At 44.8% G+C, this 25,635-nt stretch overlaps 1 protein-coding gene and 1 long non-coding RNA gene across 2 annotated transcripts in view; both read right to left on the minus strand.

Moving 5' to 3' along the window:
* Positions 1–1,409: 1,409 nt before the first annotated feature.
* On the minus strand, positions 1,410–8,462 carry LOC143927837 (uncharacterized). The gene is made up of 2 exons (XR_013262329.1): positions 4,624–8,462; positions 1,410–4,234 (listed from the first exon to the last, which is right to left on the minus strand). It is a non-coding gene; the product is annotated as an uncharacterized LOC143927837 (long non-coding RNA).
* Positions 8,463–9,432: 970 nt separating this feature from the next.
* Positions 9,433–25,635, minus strand: part of LOC143927836 (3-mercaptopyruvate sulfurtransferase-like) — a 16,780-nt gene continuing 577 nt past the window's right edge. Inside the window, exons 2-3 of the mRNA XM_077452253.1 lie at positions 12,708–13,318; positions 9,433–9,907 (exon numbers count right to left, since the gene is read on the minus strand). Of these exons, the coding sequence (XP_077308379.1) occupies positions 9,609–9,907; positions 12,708–13,308 (900 nt within the window). The 5' untranslated portion in view covers positions 13,309–13,318 and the 3' untranslated portion in view covers positions 9,433–9,608. The remainder of the gene's footprint in view (positions 9,908–12,707; positions 13,319–25,635) is intronic.

Here is a 25,635-nt window from a genome sequence, read left to right on the forward strand (position 1 = left end):
AACCACATGCTCTGTCAGCACACTGGACCATGAGGGGGAGGTTACACAGTACAGAAACATATAACACATTTTTTTTAAAATAGCATTAAAATAAAAAAGCACATTTTTCACAATTTTTTTTTTTTTTTTTTTTTTTTTATCGTACAGTAGAAATCTACTCCCTCTACACAATCTCCATATTGGTCTGTACACTGTATTGGTCTGTACCCAGAGAATATTACACTGCACTCCAGCAAGAGAACAAGGTTGTGATGGGTAGGAGGCATTGGATGGAAGAGGAGCATAAACAGCAGGGGTGGGAAGTCCAATATATGGACCCGTTACTGCAACCACTTTTATGTATTCCTCCATGTAGAAATGTCAGGTCATAATGTGCAATCACTTCTTTATCTGCATGATCAGGAAGCAAAACACTCCGATGTCAGAAGGCATGGTCATATCTACCAGTCAGCATGACAAGCAGGCCTTAAAAATAACTAGCAAGAAAAGATGTACAAACCTATTTGCTCATCATACTTCTTTAGTTTTTGTGCACACAGCCCTGGCCCTTAAATTAGGGAGGCACAAAAAGTACAAAATAAACGTTAACAGGCTGATTAATTACTGCTTGTCATAAACAGAGGAATTATTGCATTACTTTGTCTGAAATGGTCAATTTATGTTTGTTTATTTTTTTTGTAAAAGAATGGGGAGCCATGTGAGGCACTGAACTGCACATCACACTGCCAAATACCGCAACAGAGACGTGCTGGAGTGGTGACAGGTCCCCATTGTTGTGCAAATTCAGCCTTAGGTGAAATATGATAAGCTCCACTCCTGGTGCCTTCTGAGATAATTGGGTCACCTATCCCAGGAGCCATCAGCTTCCATACTGCAGACAAAGGTGGGTGGGCCAGGCGATGATGAGGTCATCAGGGAAGATGGAGGAGGATCCAAATCATGTGGCAGTGGAACACTAATCACAGCAGGACAACGCTGGATTCACTGGCCGGTTGAGTATGCAAGTTGAGGGCCACTTAGCATTAGGCAAGAAACAATAAATACGGTAAATGCAATGGGGTTCCTCTAACTGGATTGCTGGTCTATAGACTTACTCCAAGTCAGTGACTCAAAGCACTAAAGTCAAGGGGTCAGCATAATAGCCAGCCCAATGGCATCTTCAGAAGGAGGTCAGAAATAGAAGCCTTTGTGTTTCTCTTAGAAGAACAAATATCAACAGCCAACACATTTCACATGGAAAGTTCAGTTTATGAATCAAGAGCCTTGTTCTGTAGTGAAGGCTTCACTAGGATGATTTGCCAAACAAATTAGAAAACGTGTCTGATTGCGCACAAATAGGGAATAAGTAATGTATTACTAAACATATGGATCACAAGTCAGAAACAAAAAAGTCAGATTCCGGAAAAAGATTAAAACTTGAATATCTTTATTATTATAGTGTCAATTTTTTGCACCTACTACATTTTTACATTGGTCCCAATCACTACTATGTTTATCTACATTCATAATTTTAGATTGTTTTGAGAATTTACAGCTTAGAAATTCTTGCTTCATTGTATCAATCAAAAAAAAAAAAAAAAAAAAAAAATTACTATTAAGTGAAAACCAAATAAACTGAAATATGAAGGCACAAGCGTTTGTTTTTTTTGCCATTAAATAGGCAGTCTCTCAAATGTGCCCCACCCCCAACCATGACAGCCAATCACAGCACAATAAGAGAAGGAAAAATATGCTAATCATTAGTAATTGCAGTCAAGGGACAGCCTGAACCTGATTTAACCTGCACTTGTTCCCAGACAATGGATATTAAAACTAGTTACATATTTCTTAGCAACTATAAATGAGATTTTAAACAAGCCACCCCCAACTACTGTATTTAATATGAAGTTATTCAGTGTCAAAGCTTTTTAACTACTTCAGCTCCAAAAGATTTATACCCCACCCAGTCTGACAGACCTAGATATAGGAATTGATTTAAAACATGTTCTATCGGGAAAACCGATGGACCAAATACGATGCAAGGGCAGCTATTGGCTACTGGCTATTGAACTTCCCTTTCTAGTCCCGTCTTACGTCATCGCGTTCGAAAAAAACAGACTTTGGTGTGATCGTGTGTAGGCAAGTCCGTTCGGTCAGAACTCCGTCGGAAGCTCCGTCAAGAGTTTATTCTGATGGAAAGTCTGGTCGTGTGTACGTGGCATAAGGGGTAGATCGGAAATGAGGGGAAGCACTGCTGATTTTATCATCCAATCACGTGCAAGATAAAATGCTGTTTTTTTATTTTCCTTGCATGTCCCCCTTGAATCTACAGCAGCTGCACTTTCAAGTGCACTTGTAGTGCAAAGTGTATTTTCGTTTAGTAAATAACCCTCAATGCTACTTTTGTATTTACTACCCTGATCAGTGCTTAGAAAAATATTTATTTTGGGAAACAGTTGTGTAGGCTCTATTCCTGCTCTTTTACACAGGCAGATCCCACCAGCTCAGTGGGGAACCTGTCTGCTGATCCCCATTGAGCAGGCAAATGCCGCTTTCCTCTATGGGCAGTGGGATGTCAACACACCGCCTATCCGTTTACATCTGACTATCATCCAATCTGCCAGAAGGATGGCAAATGGATCCCACATCCGTCTGTTTGTAGCAGATAGGGCTGGATCGAATGCAAGTGGGTGTAAAACGGTCACATGTCTGTTTGCATCTGCCACTCCATAGAGGGCAATGGATGATGACTAAAACCACCTGTGTGCACGAGACCTTACACAGCAAATCCTGTGTGTCATTTTGAAAGTTGGGAATTGCTGGCAAGAGGGAGGGGAGGGGAGGGGGGAGCAGCAGCAGAGCAGAATGTACTACATATGGTCTAAAGTTTTCAGGGGTGTGTAGCATGTCCACAACTGAATAAGGCTGAATTTCCACTGACTTGGAAATGGATGTACATTTCCATCAATTTTTTACATGCATAGACTTGCATTTTAGCACACTTGTAAAATACAGGTCAACACACAGAAATCTTAAAAAAATTAAAATACATTTTTTTTGTGGCCTGTTCACACTACAATGCTGCATTGACCTTTGTTACGTTAAAATGTAACATGTATGCATTTTAACGCAACTCAGGTCAATGCAGCATTGTAGTATGAACAGGACAAAAAATGTTTTTAGGTGTCTATGCATTTACCTGTATTTTAAAAAGCGTGCTAAACTGCAAGTCAATGAATGGTAAAAAATTACTGCTTACTGCAAGTCGTGTGAATTCAGCCTAAAGATCACTACAAAGGAGTTCAGTTTAGTAGGTTCCTAACATCTTAGAAACACCTGCTGGTTGTTTACATAAGAGCCCCATTCTGTTCTTTGCAGAAAAGCACAGTGGCGGTGTTGTGACATATAGAGTCCGGCCATCGAAAAGTGTCCGCTGCGTGCTGCACAGGCACAGCGCTTGAGCAGTACGGAGCAGAAGGAGAATCTCTGAAGATGAACGGTGCCTGCGCCGTGAGTCCATGTGCAAGCCCCACCATCCAAGTGGACACTATCTGACGGGGACTGCGCAAGTGCAGTACACAATGGACACTATCTGACGGGGGACACTATCCAACAGGACACCGGCATTAAAAATGTTGAAAATGTAATTTCTTCACAATACTTCTAGATACAGAGGTGAATGATAACTGGTTTCTAAATTGCTTTCACGGCTTGTTCATATGTAAATAAATACTTTAGTATTCATGTTTTAGGCACAAATTCACTTTAAATACTTAGTTGCAATAGTTGGCAAAACATAGTTGAAACAAAAAGATGGCAGGCCTACTTCAATTGTGTTGTCCTGGAACGCGACAGCAGAAAAACGTATCCCCAACTACATTGAATCTCCCCGCTGTGAATGATTTACAATATGTTATCTTTTTGCAACATTTGGCCTTTTATTTCCTATTTTTAGTACAGATCCATACAAATTTATATACTATCTCTACTGATTTTTTACTTATATTCTTGCAGCAAATATGAGGTGATCTCTGCTTGCTGTATTCATTTTCAGTCATAAAAATATCAGATTGTCCCAGTAAAACATAATACCCCCAGCCCCATAATACATTAGCCCAATGAGAGCCATCCATGGATGTTAATCTTAGAAACAGGACTCCTCTTAACTTCACATGCACCACGCCAGAGATTTGAGTATCACAGATAGTCATGTACAGCCCTCCCAGGAACAAAAGGGTCCTAGTGATTTAGGCCTCTTTAACACCGACGTGCCGTTCAGGCCCGCCTGTCAGTTTTTCAGGCGGACCTGAACGGGTGCTCCATAGAGCTCTATGGAGCGTCGGATGTCAGCGGTGACATGTCCGCTGACATCCGACCCGCTCCGATCCGAAAAAGTGTGACGGAGGAAAAAGCTATTTTTCCATCCGTCTGCGGATCGGATGACGACGGGCACTGCGGTCCGTCGTCATCCGATCTCCCATAGGGGAGAGCGGCGCTGTGACAGGTCCGTCCCTGCGCAGTGTGCAGAGACAGACCTGTCATCTCCCTGCTCAGCGGGGATCGGCGGAGTGATCCCCGCTGAGCAAACGGACATCCACGGGGCGGATCAGAACTGATCCGCCCCGTGTGAAAGGACCCTTAGACTTTTTTTTTAACCGTACTTTTGGCAAAATTGCTGATAACACATTAACAAATGCAAAGATCCCTATACAGCTGCATGTGTGGCCATGTTATCAGCCATTACAGTTTAAAGTGTATCGAAACCCAAAACTAAAAATGGAATATATTGCAGCTTACCAGTCCTTAGCTGTTGTAGTTACATTCGGTTTTTTTTCACCTGGTAATTCCAAATGTCTTTGTCTCTTCATGTCTACACTCCTTTCTCCATTGTATCAATGGAGAAAGCCATGGTTGTCACATAGGCTAGACTTGTCCACCTTTGTTCATCTCCAATAAATGTTGGATTGATGGGACTACTTTACAAAAGAAAGTTCTTTGTGTAACTTCCTTTAAATTGGAAAACGCACAAACACTATTTCTGATAAGATCAGCAGGTATGTTCTGTACTGGCTGAAAATCAAAAAACTAGTGCAGCTACCACATCTAAGGACTGGTAAGCTGCAATATTTTTGATTTGAAAACCTTCCCATAAGATTGTATGTGCATATAACATATTTTCTGCATGTCATGGCTGTAAAAGCCTCCCTTGTGTAGTCTTCTAAAAGCGCTGAGCTGAAACTACTGCTATCCATCTTGGATGTGATATCAGCGGACTCAGAGCTGTCCAGGGTGGATTTGATTTAAATCGCTAGTAAAAAAGTCTTGATTTAAATCAGAATTTTTAAAGAGCAACTGTCATCTCTGTCCCGCAGTGGCTCCTCCTCTGTCCCGCTGTTGACTCAAAGACAAAGACATTCCCATTCACTGTGATAGGACAGCTGATGATGCTGCAGTGACACAAGGTGAGGGATGTGGCAGCAGCAGGTGAGTGGATGACCACTAACAGGCACTGCCATGATGGATCAGAAATGACAGGTGCTCTTTAAATGAAAGCGCTTACTCCTACTGGTATATAATATATGCAAACAAAACAAAAGTTTTCCTACTTAGAATAATAAGCTGTCAGGTTAGTAAAACAGGGATATCAGAACCGATTCAATCATACAGCTTGTAGTGTACATAGATTTGCAAAACAATGAGATAAAATAATATTCCTAAATTTAGTTTTATCTCATGGGTATTATGAAATTGTGCAAATCACCAATGCAGTGCATGTTATCTCAGCTTGCAGAGCTTGAATTAAAGGAGTTTACCAAAAATGCAGAATTGCAGCATATGCAGCCTCATGCTACAAAACCAAGCTCCATTTCATGCTCAATAAACTAAATTATTAAATATATCAGTTGTGCTAAAGTAATCCTGTGATGACTGGAAAAAAACAGAGCTGCCATTGCTGGCCTCTTCATGAAAATGCTAGTTGCTTGGCTGTTACACTAAGGGCGCTTTAGGAACGGTGTATACACTGCTCTTAAAGTGCCTCAAGCTGCTTGCAGGACTTTTTTTTTTTTTTTGACGCCCCACACTGGGATTGAAGATGAAGCTTTTTTCCGGTGCTGTACAGGCGCTATTTTTAGCGCTAAAACACCTGAAAAAAAAAACGCCTCCAGTGTGAAAGGGGTCTAACCCTCTGTTTTCAGAACTTTCTGAATATGCAGTAAAGGACTTTTGCGGTTTCATTAATTTTACTGATCCATATGCTTCTTCTGGGTCAGTGTCTCCAAAAGCATGGAGGCCAGCATGACCGGCACCTAGCAATTTCAAAAGCCGGTCATAAATGACATATTGCTGTCATGACATGTTTCCTTTGAACAATACATTCCAGCATAAAATTTAAAATTAAAAAGGAATTCCAGGCTAAACCAAACTAGTCTTAAAAATGCTCCCCCTCCAACCCCGCACTTATGCTGACTAATCTGTGCAAGAAACATGTATACATTTCCCGATTTTCAGCCCACTCCAGTCACCTGATCCCTTGTGTTAGCCAGTGGCAGCTGCAGGAGAGAATGGCTGGTTATGTCTGGGTGTGGTGACATCACCCATAGGCTTCTATGGTCCACCTGTTAGTGGTCCCTCCTCTCCCCTGCAGCCTCCACTGACTGACACAGAGGAGCCGGATAACACGTCTGGATGGAAGGGGGTCTGAAAATAGTTAAGTATATACATCCTTCTTACACAGGTTTCTCAGCATGTGTGCGTGTGCAAAATTCTACTTTAAGTCTTGATATCTACAAAGGGATCAAAGCACACTAGCTACTTGGAGCCTCTTTGTGGCCCTTCGCATAAAGAAACCCCAATGTGAAAAAAATGTCAGCATTAAAAAAGCCAAACTGGTATAAAACCTACCCTGCAAGTCTGAATGTGATTGTAAGCAGGAAAAAAAAAAAAGTCACAGGAATACTTTAAAACGTTGAGTATGTGATGCAAATCAGAACCCCACATTCATGCAACAGTTCAGGGGTTCTTCTCCCCTGCAGCAGCTGTTATTTTAAAAATGTGTGTGGTTCTACCTGTAACGCTGTGCCATTCATTCACAGAGATCTCTGAATAAATTAACTAAAAGTTCCATCAACCACCACAGCAGATGGACTTGTAGTTCTCATAGCAACGCAAATGCAGTGAGAACCATACTCTATTGACATTTATCTTCAGATCCCCAACTGAAAGCCTGCACCTCGGCACTGATATAGAGCTGGAGGAAGAGTCACAAGCAAGTCATTATGCTTCACAATTTTTTTTTTATATATATTTATGAAAAAGTAAAAACTGGCACATGCAGAACTTCTCTCGGCACACACCATAGCACTGCTGCGGTGTGAACTAGGGCTGCAACTAACGATTATTTTCATAATCGATTAATCGGCCGATTATTTTTTCGAATTAATCAATTAATCGGACAAAAAATCACAAAAAAAAACGTAATGTTCAATTTTTCCGTTTATTTAAAAGTAATGAAAAAACTGGGACACCAATGATGGGGCACTATTCCTCCCAGGGACACCAATGACGGGGCACTATTCCTCCCACTGACACCAATGACGGGGCGCTATTCCTACCATGGACACCAATGACGGGGCGCTATTCCTACCATGGACACCAATGACGGGGCGCTATTCCTACCATGGACACCAATGACGGGGCGCTATTCCTACCATGGACACCAATGACGGGGCGCTATTCCTACCATGGACACCAATGACGGGGCGCTATTCCTACCATGGACACCAATGACGGGGCGCTATTCCTACCATGGACACCAATGACGGGGCGCTATTCCTACCATGGACACCAATGACGGGGCGCTATTCCTACCATGGACACCAATGACGGGGCGCTATTCCTACCATGGACACCATGGATGGGGCGCTATTCCTACCATGGACACCATGGATGGGGCGCTATTCCTACCATGGACACCATGGATGGGGCGCTATTCCTACCATGGACACCATGGATGGGGCGCTATTCCTACCATGGACACCATGGATGGGGCGCTATTCCTACCATGGACACCATGGATGGGGCGCTATTCCTACCATGGACACCATGGATGGGGCGCTATATTCCTCCCATGGACACCATGGATGGGGCGCTATATTCCTCCCACTGACACCAATGACGGGGCGCTATTCCTCCCACTGACACCAATGACGGGGCGCTATTCCTCCCACTGACACCAATGACGGGGCGCTATTCCTCCCACTGACACCAATGACGGGGCGCTATTCCTCCCACTGACACCAATGACGGGGCGCTATTCCTCCCACTGACACCAATGACGGGGCGCTATTCCTCCCACTGACACCAATGACGGGGCGCTATTCCTCCCCCACTGACGGGGCAATGAGGGGGCGCTATTCCTCCCCCACTGACGGGGCACTATTCCCCCCCCACTGACACCAATGACGGGGCACTATTCCCCCCCCCCCCACTGACACCAATGACGGGGTACTATACCCCCCCCCCCACACTGACACCAATGACGGGGCACTATTCCCCCCCCCCACACTAACACCAATGACGGGGCACTATTCCCCCCCCCCCACTGACACCAATGACGGGGCACTATTCCCCCCACTGACACCAATGATGGGGCGTTATTCCTCCCACATTGGTGTTTCTGGGGGGGGGGGGGGGGGAGAATAGTGCCACATTGGCGTTTCAGCCGGGGGGGGGGGGGGGGATAGTGCCCCATCATTGGTGTCCCTGTGTGTGTGCGCGCTCGCTGGGTACAACTTTTAGCCGATAGCTGCTACCTTTTTTCACACTCTGTGTGCAGCTCGGCTGTGTCCTCCTCACAGATTCTTGCCCTCTCTGTTCCCTCGAGGCAGCAGTGGGCAGGGCTGAGTCATGTGACATCAGCGAGGACGGGAGGCACGCCGCGGACGTGCAGCGGCGAGTGCGTGCCTTGTCACAGAGAGCGCCGCGGAGGACGGATGACATAGGAGGAGAGGATTTGTTTCCGTTTTTTTTTTTCAACTAACGGACAGGCGGAAGGTGCGGACCAACTAATCGATAATGAAAATCAATGACAACGATTTTCATTATCGATAATATCGATTAATCGTTGCAGCCCTAGTGTGAACTCTCACTACAGGAAGACAGGCATTTTAGCCTGGCCTAGGTGTTGAGGCAGCAATCAAAAAAATCTGACAGCATAGCCCCACTGCATCCACTGTAAATGGGCCACATGGTAAAACGAGTGGACTATGCGGCTCGGTTGCTTAATAGGAAATATCTCCCCTACAAGGTCCTAATAACTTCAAATACCACTTCTGAGAAGTTTCTAAAGCCCCTGCATACCTTCCTGACTCTGATGTTAAAAGCTCCTTTATATAACACAGCTTTGAATTTTTTAGCCCTTCAAGTCTTCATGTTAATGAATGCAAGCATATACTTTGTACAAAAAAAGATTTAAGGCACGTAGTAGCAATGTTGTTGTAACAAAGCAGAAGGTTTTCAAAGTGAAAAAGATCACCCGACAATGATAGCACAAGGGCTATACATAGTCAGCAGTCTGTGAAGACCAGAGAGTTCACAAGTCTTTAGAAGCAGGATGTATCACCAGACACTTACAGGGTCTTCCCCCTGCCCTCTGATACAACATCCTCTGGCTTGGCACGCATATACCACTCAACCCATGAGCCGTCATATATGGCCACATCTTCTTTACCGCAAAGGAAAGCGGCAAGAGCCACGTGGCAGGCAGTGACTCCGGAGCCACACGTTGCTACCAGTCGTTTTGACAGGTCAATGCCTTTCTCCTGGAAAATCCGTCTAAGTTCTTCTGGAGACTTCTCATTGCCTTCTTCTGTGAGGAAGCTTGGGAAAGGGAGGTTCACGGCACCAAATATGTGACCAGGCTCAATTCCTACAACAAAACAAAAACGTGAAATGATGGTAAATACATGTCATTGGGTTGGTCTATCCTAAGCAGTGCATTTCATTTAGTTCATTTAGGGCCCTTTCACACTAAATCAGGGTTTCTAAAGTCCTACGTACTGCGTTATTAGTGCATGTTTGATGACAACCCCCCCCCCATGGCCATACAGCCGCTGCATCTGTATTTACATACAAAAAGGGTATCTGCAAGGAGCTCTGGTCACAAATGCCTCATTCGCTGTGAGCAGGCCATTGCACTATTGAGAAATCAATACCTGCATTTACAAATGTCCCAGAAAAGAATTTATATCTAGAGAGTGTATATAGATAGATAGATAGATAGATATCTAACACATACACACATGCGCAAGTTTGACAGCTCTACTGTGAATGAACTGAAATTCCATGTGAAACTGGTGAGCCAAGCACCAGTTCTATGAAAGTTGCGACTCTTAGGACTTCTACAACGTACACAGGCCAGTCGAATAAAGGCTCCCTGCAGATAAATGTAGTGGTGTTGGAGTAAAAGAAATATGTGAGAATGTCATGCTTGGGGGGGAATTCAAGTGAAATGTTTTCCACTGGTAAATGCGATTTCATCCTTGCAAAACACAACGGTCGATGATTAAAATGAAAGAAATAAACATAATCTGCTCCCTGCCAATGTAATCATCTACATCTCCAGCTTGTTGTCCCAAATCCATAGTAGGTTACAGATCATGTATGTGAAACCTCCATGTATACGTGACCATAACACGGGGCCTGAGGTTGGGACCACAAAGGTGACTGGTCAACAACAAATAGGACTTGTTAAACAGGTTACTTGAAGCCATAGGCAAAAAAAAAAAAATGTTTCTTCTATCACGTGTTATCATAATGCCTAGTACACACAATCATAAAATCAGATGAAAAAAAAAAAAAATAAAATACTGCTTTTGGAGTGTTTGTGCAAAATTATCTGAAGGGACAAACAAGAAATTCTCGTACGATACCAGAAAGTACGGTTTTCATTTAATAAGCATAGTATTTGTCTGAAAAAAAAAAAAAAAAAAAAAAAAAAAAAAAAAAAACAAGACTGCGCATGCTCAGAAATGAAAGAATACTCTACAATACATTACATAATTTACAAAAGTTGTATTCGGTCATGTGAGAATTTTTGTAACTAACCTCTTCATTTTACATATGAAACTAGCATTAAAAAAAACGAAGACTATTCATCCAATATTCCCATTGTATGTACAAGGTTTTAGGGTAAACTGCAGTGTTAGTGTCGATTGTTTACATTAAGGCGATTTCTACTTTTTTTGTGTAATCTGCCTGACGCTTGTTTCTACCATTTGCTGGTATACCACAATGCAGACAATACAGCAGGGGCTCATTCTGTGACTAGGAGCTCAGATTTCTGTGTCCTGAGTACAAGTGGTTGTGCTCATCCCCCTGTACTAATCAATGACAGGCTACGGCTGTATGCTGGTATCTGAACAGGGATAGATTTGCACTTCTGCATGCAAATTGTCTGACTTGTATCACTATTGTACTTTTTCAATGCAAGCAGTGCAAGAACCTAAATTGAACTCGGTATCAGCCTCTTGTAATTCCTGTACAGCAGAGATCAGAAACAGGGAGGAAGAAGCAGCACATTGGACCAGTCAGCTGTGCTGCAGTGCAAAGAGCATGCGGATGGGAGGGAAAAGCAGATTGCCAATGTTACTGAAATTGCAACAAAGAAAATTAAAGCGGAGGTCCACCCTAAAGTGGACTTTCTGCTCATTGGAACTTCCCCCCGGCGCCACAATTGGCACCTTTAAGGGGTGAGGGGGGTGTAGGTACCTGTACAGTACAGGTATCTACACCCACTTCCGGCGTAGATTCTGCAGAAGCTACACCCCTTTCCGAAGGTCCCCCGCTGCCTGCTGGGAAACACACAGATCCCAGAGACAGCGGGGACCATCCTTATTGCGCAGCGCGACTCGCGCATGTGCAGTAGGGAACCGGGAAATGAAACCGCAAGGCTCCACTTCCTGATTCCCATAGCCAAGATGGCGGCGGCAGCACCCGAGAGATGATCGAGAGATCGGCTTCGGGTGCCGACATCACGGGCGTGCTGGGCGGGTAAGGGTCATTATTTTAAAAGTCAGCAGCTGCAGTATTTGTAGCTGCTGGCTTTTAAAAAAAAAAAAAAAAAACGGCGGACTCCCACTTTAAGCTCTCCTTCCCTGCCAGATGGCTGGTTTGTGTACAGTACAAATCCTTTGGCAGGTAGAATTTCTTCTCTAGATTTATAGCTATAAATAAAAAAATCTGTATATTATTATTAGTTCAACTTTAAAATAATAATTGATACTACATCCACGCAGCGGCAGGCTTGGTCAGCAAACAGCCCTATACATTTACAAGTACAATCTTTTAATGGTAATGGACAAATAGATGCAGCCTTTGAGATGCCTTGAAATCTCTCATGGTTCATAATATGTAACTGAGGAACACGCAGTTCTTTTCCCTGCACAAATCTCATCAGAATAAACCTTGTAGCATTATGAATGTCTCAGTGCTTATCCGCCAGGAAGTAAATGGTTAGGGCATCATGAAAAATGGCCACTCCCACTGTCGCAATCTGATCAATGTGGGAGGAGGTCCCAGCACCAAACCAATGATCTTGTTATTTAAATGGGCCCCTAAATCTTAGTGCAGATACAACATCTGAACAAATATACATCTGCCAATGCAGATATTCTAAAGATGAAGCCATTAATTGGATTTGTGCTTATTGCTTCCAAATCATTTCTTACCTTCCCGGGGCTCGGGGTCAAGTCCTCTGAACCTTCCCTCCACTCTGGCATCCACCACTTGAAATGTCCTCTTCTCGATGTTCTCCACTATTTGCTCATGGTCTATAACTTGTGAAGTGTTCAGCTGTGCTTGGAACTCTACTGGCTCTGGGCGAGGTTCCTTGCCCGATTTTACTGAATGTCCTTCCCTTAACCAACCTTTAAAACCACCATCCAACACGGACACATTTGGATGCCCAAAAGCCCTAAACATCCACCACAGCCGGGGAGCGCTAAATGAGCCAAAATCACTGGCGTCATACACCACAACATGACTGCTGTTAGAGATTCCAAGTTTCCCAGCATATTCAGCAAACTGGTCTGCGTTGGGAAGCATGTGGTCATACGGGGAGGTGCGGTCACTGCAGACATCTATGTCAAAGAAGTAGGCTCCAGGGATGTGGCGCTCCTTGTATTCACGCCAAGGGTCACGCCCAGTTTTGGGGAGGTGCCACGATGCATCAAGTACCCGAACATTTGACCTGAGAGCTGAACCAGCCCGTAAAGTGTCCCAAAGCCAGCGAGAGGAAACTAAAGCTCGGGGCAGGAGTTGCTGGGCCATGATGAAGATCCTATAAAAAGAAAGAAAAGTAAAAGAATGAGAAGCCATGTAATAAAATGATGTCCCTTTTTGAAGAGATCACAGCCCACCCAGCCCTGTTATTCATTCACAGTTTCCTGTGAATCAATGAACTACATATACCATCATCCACCGTGGAAGCAGCTTGTAATTCTGAATGAACTGTGGTGGTGCTGATGAGCGCCCTTGTAGTTCATTCACAACCCCCCCACAGCTTTGAAACTGACAGCCCTATGGAGGTATGGGCTGAAAGCTGCAGGGCTTGTCTGCAGAAGCCCGACGTTGCACCCGTAATATACTGATCGCAGACACAATGCTTTCCAGGCTCCTGCTGAAAAAATAAAATAATAAATGCACATATTGCAGAAAAAAATGTGCATTTATTATTTTTCTATAAAAAGGTGAACTTATCCTTTAAAATCCATGCAGGATTTCTTTACGCACACACCGTTAATAAATGGATATGCCATTTCACATTACTATACAGTCTGCAAAATATACAGGTATGCATTGTTGTGTGCATATTGACACTAAATTCCTTGGAGTGGTCTCCTCCTGCACTACAAGTTAAGGGTCATTGCAGGTTCCCAAGTCACAGGTGATGAGCTTCTCTCAGTCACCCAAAAAACAAAGATAATACAAAGCTCTTCTCACAAAAGCAAACATATCAACAGCTCTCTTTGTTTGTGGCTTCCCGAGTTCCAGGCCAAGAGCAACTCTTTGCTCCAGTCCTGCTTTATTTATACCACCTGTTGGTGGACACAAGTGGACCGCAAATTCTGGTCTAGAACCAACCCAGTCAAGGTGGGCAGTAAAACCTTGACAAGAATCCACCTTAGATCTCAGAAATTGAACGAACGTGGGGTTAAATATAAAGTCCAATCAGTATTGTGATGCCTGCACGCACGTGAATTTCAATGTTATCCTAGTCTTAGGCCATGGGGTTCAATATTGAGTTGGGTGCAGATTTCTGGGAGGACATCAATAGGCGCCCTTCCAAGCGTGTTGTAGTGGTCTTTTGGCTATAGCATGGCTGGCAAGTGGGAGGCCCAGGACACAACTTCTAGTCACCGTGGTGACCTGGCGCCTGGGATCTGTTGAGACACACACACAAAGTATACAGTATCTCACAAAAGTGAGTATACCCCTCACATGTTTGTAAATAATTTAGTATATCTTTTCATGTGACAACACTGAAGAAATGACACTTTGCTACAATGTAAAGTAGTGAGTGTACAGCTTCTATAACAGTGTAAATTTGCTGTCCCCTCAAAATAACTGAGCACACAGCCATTAATGTCTAAACCGCTGGCAATAAAAGTGAGTACACCCCTAAGTGAAAATGTCCAAATTAGCTATTTTCACTCCCCGATGTCATGTGACGCGTTAGTGTTACAAGGTCTCAGCTGTGAATGGGAAGCAGGTGTGTTAAATTTGCTGTTTCTTCTCTTACTATCTTATACTGGTCACTGGAAGTTCAACATGGCACCTCATGGCAAAGAACTCTGGGGATCTGACAAAAAAAAAAAAGAATTGTTGCTCTACATAAAGGCCTAAGCTATAAGAAGATTGCCAAGATACTGAAACTGAGCTGCAGCATGGTGACCAAGACCATACAGCGGTCTAACAGGACAGGTTCCACTCAGAACAGGCCTCGCCATGGTAGACCAAAGAAGTTGAGTGCACGTGCTCAGAATCATATCCAGAGATTTTCTTTGGGAAATAGACGTATGAGTGCTGCCAACATTGCTGCAGAGATTGAAGGAGTGGGGGGGGGGAGGGGGTTGGGTCATCCTGTCAGTGCTCAGACCATACGCTGCACACTGCATCAAATTGGTATGCAAGGCTGTCATCCCAGAAGGAAACCTGCAAACATTTTGCTGCAGACAAGAATACTAAGGACATGGATCACTGGATGTCCTGTGGTTTGATGAGACCAAGATACATTTATTTGACTCAGATGGTGTCAAGCGTGTGTGGTGGCAGGTGAGGAGTACAAAGACAAGTGTGTCTTGCCTACAGTCAAGAATGGTGGTGGGAGTGCCATGGTCTGAGGCTGCACGAGTGCTGCCGGCACTGGGAGCTACAGTTGATTGAGGAAACCATGAATGCCAACATGTACTGTGACATACTGAAGCAGAGCATGATTACCCCCCTTCGTAGACTGGGCCGCAGGGCAGTATTCCAATATGATAAACGACCCCAAACACACCTCCAAGACGACCACTTCCTTGCTAAAGAAGCTGAGGGTAAAGGTGATGGACTGGCCAAGCATGTCTCTAGACCTAAATCCTATTGAGCATTAGTGGGGCATCCTCAAATGGAAGGTGGAGGAGCGCAAAGTCTACAACATCCACCAGCTCCGTGATGTCGTCATGGAGGAGTGGAAGAGGACTCCAGTGGCAACCTGTGAAGCTCTGGTGAACTCCATGCCCAAGTGCTGGAAAACAATGGTGGCCACACAAAATAAACAAACAAACAATCTGGGGGTTATTTTGAGGGGAAAGCAAATTTACACAAGCTGTACACTCACTACATTGTAGCAAAGTGTCATTTCTCCAGTGTTGTCACATAAAAAAGATATAATAAAATAATTAATTACAAAAATGTGAGGGGCGTACTCAGTTTTATGAGATACTCTGTGTGTACATGTATATAGACAGGTAGCAAGGCCATTTACACATTAAAAAGGACATTCCTACAAAATTGATAGACTGGAATAGGAAGAATCTTCCAATATCAATTCTATTCAAAAAGCCAATACAAAAAGTGTAACGAGAAAACATTCTAGCCTTAAGCTGGTCACACATTATACAATTTCCTTTAGCTTTACCTTCAACAAGGACCTGCCTGATTGCATACAAATTTCAAGTATTTAGGTTATTAGAGCTGCACGATTCTGGATAAAACGAGACCTACAGTTTTTTTTTGCTTAAAGTAAAGAACATGATTGTCGGAGTAACGTCAGCTTTCACATTATACAAAAAAAAATAATAATTGTGCCAACTGTCGTTTTTTCCCCCTAAAAAAATGCTTTTGAAAGATCGCTACATAAATACAGTGTAACACAGGGGTTGACAAATTTGCTTTGAATTTAGGAGCCAGTTTTTTTTTTCAGCTCCTGGGGTAAGGCCACTCATTATCACCCCCTATCCCTAACTCACAATGGAGCACCCAGTCAATAACTCCATTGAAACGCTGTTACATCAAGGGTATGGGCTGACCAGAAAGAGTAAGGCTGGCAACAGATGGAACTGGCTGGCACTGGTTGCCACTGGAAGGCACGTGGAACTGCCAGATGGCACCGGCAGGTGGCACTAGTTGGAACTGGCAGGTGGCACTGGTAGGTGGCACTGGCAGGTGGCCCTGGTTGGTGATGGCAGGTGGCCCTGGTTGGTGATGGCCCTAGTTGTCACTGGCAGATGGCACTGATTGGCGGTGGCACTGGTTGGTGTTGGCAGGTGGCACTGGTTGGCGGTGGCAGGTGGCACTGGTTGGCGGTGGCAGGTGGCAGGTGGCACTGATTGGCGGTGGCAGGTGGTACTGATTGGCGGTGGCACTGGCAGGTGGTTGCAGGTGGTATTGATTGGCGATGGCACTGATTGGCACTAGCAGGTGGTACTTATTTGTGGTGGCAGGTGGCACTGGTTGCCGCTGGCAGGTGGCACTGATTGGTGGTGGCACTGGCAGGTGCCACTGGTTGGCACTGGCAGGTGGCACTGGTTGGCGGAGGCACTGATTGGCGGCAGGTGGCACTGGTTGGTGGTGGCAGGTGGTATTGATTGGCGTTGGCACTGGCAGGTGGCACTGACTGGCAGGTGGTGCTGGTTGGCGCTGGCACTGATTGGCGGTGGCAGGTGGCACTGGTTGGTGGTTGCAGGTGGCACTGATTGGCGGTGGCAGGTTTCACACGGAGCACTCTGTTACTGAAATGTAACAGAGGAGCTGTAAGAATTGGGCTTAATGTCGGAATTGGCGGGACCCTGCCGGGGTGTGAAACTGACAAGTAACAGAGAGGCGGATATGTCAGATTTCAGCCTGATGTCGGGGTGGGCGGGGCCCGGCAGCGGTGGGCGGGGCCCAGCCGCGGTGGGGGCGGGACTCAGCAGCTATCAAACACCAGTCAACAATTGGGCTGCTTAAGAAAAGGGGCGGGCCACATACACGTAGCGGCCCGCCCAGATCCCATTGGCTGGTGTTTGATAGCTGCTGGGTCCCGCCCCCACCGACATCAGGCTGACAGATCCTCCTCTCTCCATTGCTTTTCAGTTTCACACACTCAGTGCGGCGCTGCTGAGTGAAGGGAGGAGAACGGCAGTCAGTGTTAATGCTGCTGCATGTCTGGGGCATCGATAGCGAGTGGGCTGGTGGCAGCTTAGGCGCCTGGTCGCGATTTCTGGTCGCATTGGCGACCCGGGGTTTGTCGAGCCCTGCTGTAACATAAAACATTGCAATGTCCGCCATTAATATATATATATATATATATATATATATATATATATATATATATATATATATATATATATATATATATATATATATATATATATATATATATATATAGGAGTTTGCAAAAAGGCATGTGGAAGATTTTGACGAGTTGCCACTTTTACCAGAACACAGGCTTTGTGCGATTTCATTGCATAGAACAGGTAGGTATACCCATCGAAAATGAAGGATGCACTAGGCCGAAAACTGAAACCGAAGATGAGTTTTTGAAACATATTTTTAATTAACATCAATTTAAATTAAAGGGATTGTAAAGTTATTTTATTTTTTTTTTTTTTAAACAAACATGTTATACTAAACTCCACTGTGCAGCTCGTTTTGCACAGAGTGGCCCCAAACCTGCTCTTCTGGGGTCCCTCGGCAGCTGTCTCTGCTTCCTCCCGCAAGTACTTCTCACGTTCATGCGAGTTCCCTCGCATGGTGAGAAGCATCTGCGGGCGCGCACCCGTGATACAGCCGGCGGCTATAGCCGCTTGCTGTATCAAACTGCCCTGCCCCCTGACGCGCTGCGTCATTGGATGTGATTGACGGTTGCGCTGCTTTCAATACATCCACTCCAGCCAATCAGCGGCCAGGCTGAGCGGTGAAGAGGATGTCGGGGGCGAGCGCGGGACTTTTGAGGGTCAGGTAAGTAAAAATGGGGGGACTGGGGGCACCAGCACTGTGAGATGTTTTTTCACCTTAATGCATAGAATGCATTAAGTTGAAAAAACATTTACCTTTACAACCCCTTTAATATGAATTTATTGTTGACCATTATTGGCATCTTTAGTGCAAGAAAGGTCAAGAAAAATGCAGTCTGCAGTCTCTGACCATCTTGTATCATGTCTGCAATTTCTTACTTAAACACATTGCCAATAGTATTATTAGCAAAAATATCCATTCGGTGCACCTCTAGCAGACATGATACAGGAGATGGTCAGAGACTGCAAACATAGTACAGGAGATCAATGCAGCCTCGCCAGTGCCCAGCAGCCTCACCAGTTCCCGTCATACGCAGCCTGCCAGTGCCCGCATCAGCAGGATTTGAATTGCCCGGGCCGCAGTAACAATGTCCCGCCTCCTGTGATCACGTCACACTGATTCAATGTTCCCTCATTGGATCAGTGTGCCGTCTATCACAGGAGGCGGTACATTGTTACTACGGCCCCGGCAACTCAGCTCTGTGACACGCGGAGATCGCGGTGAGGAGGGGGCTTAGGACTGGGCGCCAGGGTGCACCTCAAATACCCTCTTATTTAAATGTAAAAAAATCCCTTCAGAACCATTTTAATGCACAATTCTGAAAAGCTCACAGCTACATCCTATATTATATATCTACATTTGTCCACAAAATTCATCATTATGTGTTACGTGACAATTATTGCCCATTTGTGTACAAAGTGCAAAAACGTGCGCACATTCAGACAGCGAACACTCGAGGAGGTTCCAAGCAATAAAGTCATTTCTCTGCCAGCAGAGCTCAGGGTTCATCCTAGATGAGCAAAGAATACAGGTCTGTGGACTTTGCTGGAGTCTGTGTACTACGACATCTCAGCTACAGCAAATAAACAGAGCTTTCCGAATGGAATGGGCAAATTTACCAAATACTCAACAGACAATGATAAAAGGGGTCAGCAAAAGGTAATTGGAGCAGAGCCAGGAATGAAACAATGCACTATGGTGGTGTATCAGCTACAAGAGATACTTTTTTTATGGCAATCCAGAGAAAGCCAACACTTTCCACTGACAAATGATAACGTTTCCCCCAAGTGCTTCCACTGAACTCTATGGAGCCAACAACACAACACAGGTTTCAAAAAGTGTTGTTTAACGTTGTTACAGGTAGTTTTATAGCACCATCAATTTACACTGTGCTTCACATACATTCACATCAGTCCCTGCCCTCAAGGCGCTTACAACATAAGGTGATGGTCAGCAAACAGTAGATCAGGATCTACCAGGAGATTGCGGGCAGATGACTGGTAGATCTGGTAGTCTTGCCGACGTGTCATCCCAGAGCATCAGAGTGCAATGCTGGGGGGCTACTTGTAAAGATGGAGCTGTAGTAAGGAGCAAGAGCCACCTAAGCCGATGTCTCCTCTGTAGTGCTGGCTCCTGTCCCATGCGGAGTGATGCCAACTGCACTCCACCTCTTATCCTGGTTAGTTGTCTCCAGTAGGGTGGAAGCAGTAGGAAAGAAAAGATCCTCACGTCAGTGTGAAGCAATACACTGGGCACAATAGTAGAGGGCTGTGGTTTACCCACATCGGGGGTACAATGCAGTGTACCTGCATCTTTCCTGCGCTTAGCCATAGATTTCAGTTATAACCTGCGGGTTTGGCGCACTTTCTGAATGCAAGATAGAATAGAAGTCTATGGCAAAGCACAGATAACCCAGGATGGTCGCAGATGCATGGCATGTGAAAGCAGCCCTATAGGGGTCTCAGGACAGCAAGGGTTCATTTACATTTGTAGTTTAGAGTTGTTAAATCCCCATAGTTAAAGCGGTAGTAAACCCGCTAATGTTTTTTTTTTCCACCACCTGCAAAGCAAAAGGCATAATGAGCTAGCATGCACCGCATACTAGCTCATTATGAAATACTTACCTTAGACCGAGGCCCCGACATCTGGCCCGATCCACACCGAAGGAGATGACATGCTCCCTCTGCGTTTCTTCCGGGTATCGTGGCTCCAGCGCTGTGAGTGGACGGAGCAGCGATATCGTCACTCCTGCGCGCGGGAGATATCATCCCGGCCAATCGGCCACTGCCGGATTTTCAGCCAAGAACCCCCCCTTGTGCGCATGCGCCGCTGCAGTCAGCGGCGCATACCGAGGGGAATATCCCCTAAACCGTACAGGTTTAGGAGATATTTTTTTTACCTACAGGTAAGCCTTATCATAGGCTTTCCTGTAGGTAAAAGTGGAAAAAAAAAAAAAAAAAAAAGGAGTATACAACCACTTTAAGATGCGTTTTACCACCCCTGCCCCCCCCCCCCCCCATTTAAACCCACAATTGGTGTGCAATGCATGCGATTGCGACATGGTAGTATGGCCATTAGAGGTTTAAATAAGGTGTGAGCAGGCGACACAGTGCCCGGGTGATCTTCCACTTCTCCCACATTGTTCAGGTAGATCTCCACCTCTTTAAGGTTGTTTACCCCTGATCCAAGGTCCCTAACTCGCATTCATACATACACAAACTAGGGCTAATTTAGAGAGGAAGTAAACGTCCCCTAAATGTTTGTACATATAGGTAAGCCTTATTGTATGTAGGCATACCTATAGTAGCTGTAAATGTTTCCTAAACTCGCACCGTTTGCGATATTTACTGTATACTGTGGCGATGATGTCATTAGGCGCCTGTGTTCTGAACAGCCTCCAGTGCAGTTGCTTCAGAAACTTGTGCCGTGACTGGCGGCATGAGCAGGAGAGACGTCACACAGCCAGTCACACAGCCGTCTGCGGACCTTGAAGGAAAACAGATGAAGATGAATGCAGCGGGGGGGGGGGCTTCCTTTGCAGGTATGTTTCACATAATGTGCTAGTATGCGACGCATACTAGCATATTATGCCCTTACTTTGTAGGTAAGAAAAATAGATAAGCGCACACACACACACACACACACACACACACACACTTTTATTCCTCTGAAAACACCTTACCACCCGAGGAATGAGACTCCACAGGAACTTGGGTCTCTTTCAGACAGGTGGTAGTACTTACCGCCCTCTAAAAAGTGATCTGCGGGGGATCGCTTTTTAGAGGGCGATTGCCTACCAGTCGGTGCTCTATCGCCCTCTAAAAAGCGATCCACCGCAGATTACTTTTTAGAGGACGATAGAGCACCGACTGGTAGGCATTCGGAATGTGCTAGTGCCCCCTCCTGATGCCTGTTCACTTTTTTTTTTTTTTTTTTTACTAAACGGTAATTTTACATTGTGGGACCGTACCACAACTGTGCCAATTGAGCCAGCCATGTTGCTCCATGCGGTGCTCTGCCTCTCTGGGAGAAACACAGAGGTAGAACCTGCATGGTGGATAAAGCCCCATCCCCTTCACTGAAGCAGAAAGTCAGCTGATGGGCAGACAGCCAGTACAGTGCAGGGGGAGGAGCTCGAGGAGACCAGACATCAGAAGAGGCTTCACTGGAGGCACCGGAAGGAGGGGGGGGAAAAAAAAAAAAAAAAAAAAAAAAAAAAAACACACTGAGCAGCATGGAGGAGATAGAGAAAGGGACTGACACAGGTCTGGCGAGTACCAATGTCACGGATCCCATCCCTGCACTACCATCACCCAATCCCAGCCACCCCTCTGCTACTGGAGAAAACCTGAGTTTTTCTGACTTGAATTCTTGGATAAAATGTTTTTAACCATGTGCACTAATCGTGATGCATTGCTGAATAGCATTGAGGGCAAGACAATCGTAATCAGATCGTGAGACCAGTGAAGATGCGCACCCCTAGCCGATATTTGGCAAGTGTGTTTAGATTGTGATCAACTGTGATTGGACATAGCTGATCGGGTAGTAAAGAGATGCTGCAGCGGGCGTGGGGTGGGGTGGGTGGTTCTGTCAATTGATACCCTCCCAGAACTGGACGACTGCGCTGTAGCCCATATTCGGGTTGACAAAGAAACTGGATTATGCTATGAGCAGTTTCATATAGAGCCAGTTCACACCATAGAAAAACGCAGTCTGGATGCGCTCCAGATGCTTCTCTGCATGTGCCTTTTTGACGCATTTTTAAAGTGCTCCAGTGCGTTTTTTCCCCCCCTCTGTTTTTCTTAACCTTAAATAAGGACAGGTGCATTTTTGATGCGTTTTACAGCATTCAGTACAGTCCAGGAAAAATGCAGCATGTTCTATTTTTCTGGAACTGGAAGCACTGATGTGAACTATGCCATTGAAAACCATATAGCCTACTTTCCATGCGTTTTTGATGCAGAAAAAAAAATGCACTGGACTGCATGTGATGTGAACAGGCCCTTAATCTGAGTGACATTTTGATAGAAGATATGATTAGGTCTCATTCACACCAGCACTGAGACCCATAGTCCATGAATAGGCTGCGTGTATGTGGCAGGAGGTCCCGGATGCAGGAAGCCCATGTAGGTCTATGAGGACACAGTCACTTATCCCAATTTGACAGGCATGTCCATATAAGTGAGCAGTCCCAAATGTACACTGTCTGCATTCAGGGCCACTCCCCTGCATGCCTGCCCTCTATGGTGGATCGCTTTTCAGGAGGTCAAATGGCTTTGTTCAACCAGGGAGGTTACAATGTAATGCGTTTTTGCAGCAATTTGTGTTTTTTCATCTGCCCAAAAAAAAAAGGCAAAAATGCAAATTGCAGTAAAATCACATGCGCAAAAATCAAAACTTACAGCAAAAAGCACCACAGAAACAAAAGCAAACTGCATAGGTGTGCACCGAGCCTTATGCTGGCCACACCAATCAATTTTCACATGAGAATATTCAGACGAAAAATCTTTGTACATTCGCTGAATGAAAGAATTTTGTTTGGCATTTTCACTTGTTTCACCGATTAATCGGAACAATAATTGGCCAACTAATCGATTATGAAAATAATGGTTAGTTGCAGCCCTAGTATTAACCAGTTTGGCTGTAGCGCAAATTTTTCCATTTTTTGCACATATAAAATATTCATTTTTGACAATAAAAATACCTAAACCTCAAGAATATTACACATTTTGTGTAAATTAGAATAAAAAGATGATAGTTGCAAATATTTATATCACAATATTTGTCTAACTATTTATTAAATGCAAATTTTCATATTATCAAAATAATTATATAACTTTAGTGCAAACACACACAAACCCATTTTTTTGGTTAAATATAAAAGTTGAGGTTGTGTCTAGTAAATAGATAGATGGCAAGTCTTAGAAAGGTGTGTGTCTGTGATATCACAAAAAAAACTACAGCACCTAAAAATCTCCATAGGCGGCGCTTTTACAGCTCATTGGTTTAGAGTTAACCAGGAGCTCTTGAGCGAGTTATTGATATCACTACGACGTTCGCGGTGACAAGTCACATGTGGTCCACCATGGGTTACAGATGTGTGCACCCCCTGGGTGTCTCTGCGCATGTGTGTTGGGCAACAGGGGTTACCGCAATTTTATACATTTTATTAGAATTTTGCTCTGTGAAAACGATCAGTGGCTATACAGCCGCCGCATCACCTTCAAGCTGGGGGCCGGCTGAGAAAAACCTGCCGATGGCTGCAGTTACAGCTCACTCCTTGCACATAGGTCGTATGGCCAAATAGCTCAACTAGTTCAACCCAAAAGCAAACATTTTTTTAACGTGCAGCTTACCAATTCATGGATGTGATGGTGGCATTTGTTTCTTCTATTATCATCTGGTGATTCAGCCAGCAAGTCTGTTTTTGACAAGCTCTCCAGCAGAATCTATCAGTTCACATGGATGAAACAAACCACTTAACATAATATTTGCTGGTACTCAAAGTGTGGCCTGGAGTCCAGCTTCAATTTGTTAGTCGTCCATACACAGTTTGAATCTTGGCATGTTCAGCAAGAACGGGCCAAGATTTTAACCATTAACGGACGGGCTGAATGTACCAAGCTGAGCGATCGATCACCTTGGGTACAACCAGCCTGCCAGATATGCTTCCGATTATCGCAAGTGGCTGCTATAGCCGCTAGAGATAATCACCGTCTTCTGGTGGGGACAGCTCTGTCTGTGTTGATGGGGAACCGTGCAAATTACTTTGCACCATGTATGGCTGGTCTTAAAGCGGGACTGTACTGGGAAAAAAAAAATATAAAAAGCCAGCAGCTATAAATACTACAGCTGCTGACTTTTAATAAATGGACACTCACCTGTCCCGGGGTCCAGCGATGCCGGCAGCCGAGGCCGATCGATCGGCTCTCGGCTGCTGCCGCCACCATTCTAGGTGAGGGAATCAGGAAGTAAAGCGAATCGGCTTCACTTCCTGGTTCCCTACTACGCATGCGCAAGTCGCGCAGCGCAATAGGAATTGTGTGTGTCCCAGCAGAAAGCGCGGCAGGACAGGAAGAGGCATAGACTGCCACCGGACAGGTATCTCCACCCCCCTCCCCCCTGAAAGGTGCCAATTGTGACACCGGAGGGGGGGGGGGGGGGGGGGTTAGGGTTCCGATCAGCGGAACTTCCACTTTAGGGTGGAACCCCGCTTTAATAGTTCTAAATCTGAAAATACAGTTAACATTCCCCTCCCCCCAGAGTGACAATGCTGCTGTGCCTCCTATGTTCATTCCTCCAGAGTTGTGTTCCAGTAACACAGAAGGTGTGTTACTGGGCAGATCACCAAGTGAAAGTAGAGGAGGGGGGGGAATGCTGCTGTCTAAAAGGTGTCTCCTGAGACACCCTAAGGGTGACCATATACTCTTTGATAAATGATTGCTTTTTTTTCCAATTGATCTCTCAATAGGAAAAAATAAATAATCGCTCTATAATCAATGGATCTCAAATGATAGTTAAGATATGATTGCAACAATCCTAAATTATTGATCACATCTCAGCTTCCACCATGCAATCTCATCATCTGATTGATCGAAATACAATCATAGTTGTGAACAAAAGTATCTCAGTATTGATTGGTGCAAAACGAATCAATAAAACGTCACCCTGAGCGATCATCTCAGGCTGATCAGAATCCAGTGTCCATAGATTGAAGGGAAGTGATGTGTATAGGAAGGACTGGGTGATAAAATTGAAGGGTGTATGGCCACCACAAGGCATGAGGGGTGACTGGCTGGATCAGGTGAAAACAAAAGGAAAGAAAACGAATGCAGT

This window comes from Lithobates pipiens, unplaced genomic scaffold, assembly GCF_037356315.1.
Source record: "Lithobates pipiens isolate NorthernLeopardFrog02 unplaced genomic scaffold, aLitPip1_a1.2 Scaffold_23, whole genome shotgun sequence".
Taxonomy (NCBI): domain Eukaryota; kingdom Metazoa; phylum Chordata; class Amphibia; order Anura; family Ranidae; genus Lithobates; species Lithobates pipiens.